The 7,821-nt window shown below is 34.5% G+C and overlaps 1 protein-coding gene across 1 annotated transcript; it reads right to left on the bottom strand.

The window, feature by feature from the left end:
• Positions 1-1,894: 1,894 nt before the first annotated feature.
• LOC137643714 (NADH dehydrogenase [ubiquinone] 1 alpha subcomplex subunit 7-like) lies at positions 1,895-7,517 on the bottom strand. The gene is made up of 3 exons (XM_068376417.1): positions 7,357-7,517; positions 4,600-4,802; positions 1,895-2,046 (listed from the first exon to the last, which is right to left on the bottom strand). The coding sequence occupies exons 1-3, from the start codon at positions 7,423-7,425 to the stop codon at positions 1,965-1,967; spliced, it is 354 nt and encodes a 117-aa protein (XP_068232518.1). The 5' UTR covers positions 7,426-7,517; the 3' UTR covers positions 1,895-1,964.
• Positions 7,518-7,821: the final 304 nt, after the last annotated feature.

Here is a 7,821-nt window from a genome sequence, read left to right as displayed (position 1 = left end):
TAGAGAGTTCTGTTACAACAGATGTTTCAAGTTTAGCTAAAGTAAGTTATTTTCACTGAAAGATCAAGTTCCATCATTATAAAATATTGTATAAGTTTCCATTTTGGTTTTATGGTCATTTTACTGTAGTAAATTTTTCTTTATTGGGATGTAAATCTGACATTTAAACCTGGAATTAGGGCCACAAGTTATGAACAAATTTTAAAATTTTAAACTTCATTCTCTTATAATAATTGTACAAGTATTGGAGTATTGAAATCGATATGCCATATGGGCCTTGCTTATTTTCAAACAAAAATTTGGGTGGAAATAATTATTATGTAAAATGTAAAAAACACAAAACTTATACTTGCCAACTGCAGCATTTTTTTCATGCTTTTTTTGGTTCACAAAGGGAAGAAGAATTGTAATAAGTCTTTTTTTTTTTTTTTTTTTTTTTTAAAGTTCTTGCTAAAGTGAAACTTCACTACAATACAAGTGGAAAATAAAAATACAGTAGTCCAAGAGCCTGGGATCCTTTTAGAAGCAGCAGCCAGTAACTCGCAAACCCAAATGTAATGACCATGACACATTGAAATAATCTTTTTATATCAACATATTTTTCAGGAAATGACAGGATATTTCAGTTGCCTTTTTTTTTAATTGTTCTTTTAACCCTTTTACCTCAAAAGGACGTACTGGTACGTTTCACAAAACCCATCCCTTTACCCCCATGGACGTACCGGTACGTCCTTGCAAAAAAATGCTATAAAAAATTTTTTTTTCATATTTTTGATAATTTTTTGAAAAAATTCAAGCATTTTCCAAGAGAATGAGACCAACCTGACCTCTCTATGACAAAAATTAAGGCTGTTAGAGCAATTTAAAAAATATATACTGCAAAATGTGCTGGGGAAAAAATAACCCCTTGGGGGTTAAGGATTGGAAATTTCCAAAGAGCCTGGGGGTAAAAGGGTTAATTGTTCTTGTAAATTCCTCTTTTTCAAGTACACAGTCCAATCTTTCAGTTACACACAGCTAAAAGTTATACCATAGAAAATATTGTTTTATGGGCATTTTTAAGCTTACATCATTGTAAATGATTTTATAAGTTATTTTGACAGTTCAGTATGTACACCTATTTAAGAACCATGAATTAGCATTTTTGTAGAGCACAAAGGATATGCTTCTGTATTTGATTTTGAAAATATTTTGATTACCTAAAGATAGTCCACAAAAAAATAAAATCTACTGTTATGAATAAAATTATTATCCTTTTAGTGATTTTTACAACTATTTTGATTACTCAAAGATAGTTATAAAAAATAATACGGAACTATAAAACAATTGAAAGTATAAACACTATCTTTGATTAGTTATGGATATTTTATTTCAGTGTAAATAGAAAGGCTTGGTTGAAATATAAAATTTATGAGGGAAATGTTTAAAAGATTAAGGAATATGAAAAATAAGTTATATATGTGGAAAAAAATATAATAGATATTTTTGTAATTTATTCAGTGGAGCCAACAAACTCTACTCCTGTTATGCTGTTGATGAGAAAATGAGAGATTTTTAGCACGAGGTAAAACTACATCATCTTAAAAGGATTTCTTTGCACCCAATGCTTTGCCAATCAGCTGTCCAGTTTTAAGCTGTTTCCTGTCAATTTTCTCCTTATTTACAAACAAATCCTTTGGGCCATACCAAAGTCTTGGAAAGGCAAATTCTATAAAATGATGACTGCAAATTAGCAATGAATTATTGTGCTATTTTGCTGTGATTGAAGGGCTGAGTAAAATTGGCTCTTTAACATTCTACATCCCCTAATAATTTCAAGCAGAAGAGTACATTTACAAAAGAAAAAAGTTAAAATTAAATTCACTCGATAAGGGCAGGTTGAAATACCAAAAAATGCTAAAAAGTAATTTACTATATAATCAAAACTGTACATATGGTGAAATGTCTAACGGACCACACGACTCCTAGTTGAATCCCGAACCGTAGTTATAAGCAGCGCCAGGAGCTTTTGGCTTCTTTTCTGCAACTGTTACAGCTCCTGCCTCTCTGAAAATGAGAAACAAGATAAAATTGTCATTAAGAAAATAATTGTGCATGAAATTGCTATTAAAAGCTAAATTGTATAATAACTTTAATAAAGTTTGTGTAATAATCTACTGTACTATATGCAGTCTCAAAACACTTTGCCTCCATGGGCAGCATTCCATTAGCTCTTTCCCCTTCATACAATGTTCCATCTTATACGAATAAATAATTTACCTTTTTTTTTTCTTCTTTAAAGATTAGTTAGGTCCACTATCGTGTCCATAAAAGCATCAGAGTATGTGGCCCAAAGGCCAGTCATTCATTCATAGTAGCTAAATCTACTTTAAAATCTATACACCATTGTTACTCGTATGTTTAATAGCTCTGATCACCTTCCTGACTAACACACGGATTACATTTATAGCTCTTTTGGTATACAATATTTACATTAAAAGATTCACATGCTTATGTAGACATACTTTTGATAATGGCAAATGCTATAATTTCTGGCTGATTTACATATGCATTACATCTATTTCCGGAATGTTTAAAATATCATCTGCTCCTATGCCTACTGATAAAAAAGGGCCTCAAAATATACTTTTTTTTTTTTTTAAACAGTTTGTCTAAATAAACAATACAAAGTATTTTAGACTAAAACAACTTAAATAAATTCATATTACTGTTCAATCTCACCAAACCCCAACTTTTTTATGTCTTGAAAAAGAGATGCCTTAATGTCTACTAGCAGTTTTCCCCAGGATATTTTCTTTTATTAACAAGTCTAGATAGATGAAGTGTGAAATTGTAGATTTATAACCAAGTATCTGTCCTTGATATTATCGGCAATTTTTAAGTATGGTGGGGGATAAGTAGGTGTTGGACTAGAAGCAGTGCTGAAGGGGTGAATAAATGTCAGATAATTCAAGATTTCTGTTTATTCAACCATTAGATTTTTAAGGATTACACTAAGATCAAACCCTTTGGGACAGTTATGAAATTTAAGAATACTGTACATAAGAGGTTTGCTTGAACTTTTTATCAATATAAAAGCATTACATTGTTCTACCAAGAAAGAAGGCAAAGATGTGTAAGGCTGACAAGGTGACTGTGGGATAGTACTGTATGCCATAACCTGAGGGGATTGGCCAGAACCCCAGATTAGAAGAAGCAGGTGTAGACCACCACATATAACTAAAGTCAGCCCAAACAAGACTACTGCACAGACATCCGTGCTACCACAGCTATGATGACACAGTAAGATTGGGATCTGTTCCTCACATAAGCTGTCTAGTATGAGCACAACAGGCACCATGGAAGATGGTCAGAATGGACAACCAGAACCTGGAAGGTCCAAATCTAGAGGAGGTGCAGATTACTCCTTACACTAAAACTTGAGAGAAGTACGGCTGGGACATCCTCTTCCAGAAATTCTGGCAGGCGAACAGTTACCTGCATGGTTGCACTATCCTCCTCCCAGAACACCAATCATGCAGTTATGATCTAAGTTTTACCAGTAAAAAGTACTTGCAGGGAAAAGACTTCTGTACCCTATTATTTGCCTCCAAGGGTCTAAAACTCGACAAAAAAAATGAGACCAAAAGCAAGGAAAAGGAAATAGAGGCAGAGTCAGAGGACCATGGTAAGACAAACTTTATAAGAAGCACACTTGAGTATTTTTATCCTTGACCCACCTAGGCTACACCTCTCCACAAGTTTCCCCAGCAGATATCAAAGTTAAGTCGGTGTTCCTGGTTCAAGGTCAGGGATGGGCATCAGTCAGAACTTCAACAGCTACATAACTTACTTGGTGAATTTGATGTGACTGACACGCAGTAAGTTTTGATTTTAAGTGATAAGGCAGTGGCTTTTCTCAAAAGCAAAGCATATTTGCAACTAGGTATAGTAAATAATAACTTGAAAGCACACCTTCGAACAATTTCAGAGCAAGACAGACATCTCTAAGGTTCCATCACCACTTCAGTCTACAAATCTTTGACAAATTTTCAATTAGATCATCTTTGCACAAGATGCCAGAGAAAACGATGTACTGTAATCTCGCCTGATCTACATTTTCAACCCAAGAGCTTTAGGTTAAGGAAAATTACTTTCCAAGACAAAGATTTATGATACTACTATGTTGTATTAGACCTCTGTAAATAATGATATGTAATTAGTAATAATAGGCCTTCCTAAGTTACCTTTGGTTCCGAACACAATATATTTTAATATATCTTGTTTTACAAAGACTAAATTAGCAGTGAAATGGAACTATCAGAAACCATTCAATTGTCAAAAACAAGTCTCTCAACAAAACAAATTAATGCAATAAGTTTTTATATTACACACGACAACTATTATTATTATTACTAGCTAAGCTACAACCCTAGTTGGAAAAGCAGGATGTTAGATGGCCAAGGGCTCCAACAGGAAAAAATATCCCAGTCAGGAAAGGAAATAAAGTAATGAATAAACTATAGGAGATGTAATGAACAATTAATATAAAATAGATATCACAATAATCCTACTTCACCAGCATACATTATGCAAATTGACTGATAATAGAATACTTACCCTGCTCCACTAGATAAAAGTTGTGTAGGTCCAGAAGAACTGTTCACAGCCAAAACCTCGGCTGGGGTCACTGCACGGCGACCATCACGCATGTAGTAATAATTTGCTGACAGGCCATAACTTACACCCTTTGGGGGGACTGGGGGTGGCTGTGATCGACAGGACATGCTTTCAGGCTGACGTAAAGCACTCGTATGCTCGCGCTGTAACATGCAAAAAATAAAAGTAAAAAATCCCAAATTTTTAATCAATTTATATTTTACCTAACCAAACAAACCTAAGACCTTTAATATGAATACAACTTCCGCAAAGCTGGAACCAGCCGCTAGGCTTTTAAAAAGTTAAACACAGCTGGCTGTCAGGTGGCAGGAAGGGTTACTCTTAGGGTAAGCTTAGGGAACGGCAATCTAAAAGGGGGTTGCAGTCCCTAATTCCAGGTAGGTAAGTACATTAGGACCCCCCAGTAGGTAGGTAAGGATCCCCCAGTAGGTAAAGATCCACCAAGTAGATAAGGATCCCCCTGTAGGTAAGGATACCCCGGTAGTTAAGTAGGTAAGGATACCCTGGTAGTTAAGTAGGTAAGGATTACCCCCCAGATAGGTAAGGATCCACCAAGTAGGTGAGTAGTTTTGGATCCCCCTATTGGTACAGTACGTAGGTAAGGATATGGCTTCTGGATTAAGTTAGTTGCTGTTCTTGTGTTTGTTTCCTTTTAAAATGTGGTTTTTCAGTCAAAACTTGAAATTTTACACCCAGTCCGTCCCCACCAACTACAAAGTCTCTCCTGGATTTCCCATTGAGAGCCTTCATAATTGATTTGGTTTCATTATAAAACAGTTAAATATTAGTTACAACATTGGAAATCTCATACAGTATGATAAGTAATTGAATATATCTTTGCAAATACACATTTTGAGTCCCATATACTAATGGTGCAAACCTGTATTAACGAAGTTACAGATATTAATAAAAATTCCTCTTTTGCTCCTTCTGTCATCTTAGCACAGGCCACAGGTAGTTCAGAAAAAGCTGGTACGTGGAGATTCTATCATAAACTAATTGTTCGAACAGAATAAAAAGACATAATTTTATATTCTAACCCTCTGTTGTTTGTTTTAAATATTGTAACATACAATATAATTATAGCTCTTATTTTATTTATCATGCTAATAATGAAAGTTAAGGGTAAAAACATGTGTTTGATATATTTAGTCTAATAATGGGAAATGGAAGCCATGTCCATGTTCAAAAAGAGGCTGGAGCGCAAAGTTATAACTCGTCCCTTAGTTAAGTTCGTATAATTGATAATTAATATCGAAATACTAACCCACGTCGATAGCATACATTGAGAAACATGTTCACTTGCTAGAACATAAGACCAATGATATAATGTTTAATCACGAGGGAAGCTAGCTACGGCAGAGCACAAATCAATAATTAGCTAAATTAAGTAAGGAGGTATTTGTATTATGATGAACACTGCTACGAACGACCATAGAAAATGTAACGGAAAATCACACTTACTAAGCGTCTGCAAGTCCTGGCAAACAAAAGCTCCAGTGTTTTGAACGCATTTCATTACTATTACTCGTTTTTTATCATGGTATCTCTTTTTTCATTAAGATGACTTGGTATTTTTATGATGATAACTGACAGAAACAATCCGAGTTTAGAAAAGTTAAATTCAGATATCATACAATAAGATTGGTACACGGCATTATTTACGGCGTTTCGAACACTGAATATAGCTGATGAAGATACATAGGCTAGCTCAAAGCTATAGGTTTTCAGTTATTGTAGCCACCCACCATAACTTAGAGGCTACGTATTTCTGTCAGAAATCATTGTATCAAAAATGTTTAAAAGACCACAAAATTCAATGATAAGTGTATTTTATGCAAACTGTGGAGCTTTTGTAGTTTGTTGGGACAGACTGAAAAAACACATTTTACGGGAAACAGATACAAGAACACTACTTAACCTACGGTTCCCCCCCTAACCTAAGGTTCCTCACCTAACCTAAGGTTCCCCACCTAACCTAACCTAAGGATTCCCACCTAACCTAACCTAAGGTTCCCCACCTAACCTAACCTAAGGATTCCCACTTAACCTAACCTAAGGATTCCCACTTAACCTAACCTAAGGTTCCCCCCCTAACCTAACCTAAGGATTGCCACCTAAGCTAACCTAAAGTTCCCCACTTAACCTAACCTAAGGATTCCCACTTAACCTAACCTAAGGTTCCCCACCTAACCTAACCTAAGGTTCCCCCCCTAAACTAACCTAAGGATTCCCACCTAAGCTAACCTAAGGTTCCCCACCTAACCTAAACTAAGGATTCCCACCTAACCTAACCTAAGAACCGTATTCTTACCTACCGGACTACGCTACCTGCGATCCAACTTCGACTACCATATTCTTAGCTTACCCTGTCTCATCGAATAAATTCACCCGAACCGATGGTCAAAATAATTATGACAGATTATTTGAAGTAAAAAATACATAAAACAAAATATAGCAAGTATGAATAATATAGGGTTCATGTATTTAGGTAGAAATCAATGCATCATATATTAACCTGGATTTTCCCATAGCAGCAAAAATATTTATGGGCTAAAACTTCCCCATATGGAAATTATTAAGCAAAATAACCTGGCTAATCTCATTATCTAACATCAAATATTCAACTGGCCAATCGTAAATAGATTATCACCGGATTCTCATTACACTCTAAAAGTGGAGAATTACCATACCTACCCCTAAAAGAAATTGTCGAAAAAGTCGTAAAAAGGGAGACACATCTCTATGATTCACTTTTGGAGGCATATTTAATTAAATTTTAATATTTTTTAGTCTTCCTCTACAGCTGTAGTCGTCGGCTGCTTTTCCAAAATAATAAAGTAAAGAAACGGGCGTCTTCTACTAAGGTTTGTATTTGTCTTTTACAAAACATTTGCTTAAAATGTTTTTAAATTACATTATAACTGATAAATAAGAATATCTAAACTGTTTAAATATATTTTATTATTTATATTTACTATTTTATAACTCAAATTGTATCTGAAATTATTTACAATATATACTTTAGGGTTAAGAAGAACGAGAATAGTATCTTAGATCGTACAAAACAACTCCATCTTTTGCTTATGTTTGCAAGGTTTTGTTTATGCTAATTAAACATGCTCAAATCTTCCTGGTGTATTTTGAAGTGTACTATATATT

The sequence above is a fragment of the Palaemon carinicauda genome, chromosome 7 (genome assembly GCF_036898095.1).
Source record: "Palaemon carinicauda isolate YSFRI2023 chromosome 7, ASM3689809v2, whole genome shotgun sequence".
Classification (NCBI taxonomy): Eukaryota; Metazoa; Arthropoda; class Malacostraca; order Decapoda; family Palaemonidae; genus Palaemon; species Palaemon carinicauda.
This window is presented reverse-complemented; position numbering and strand designations above follow the sequence as displayed.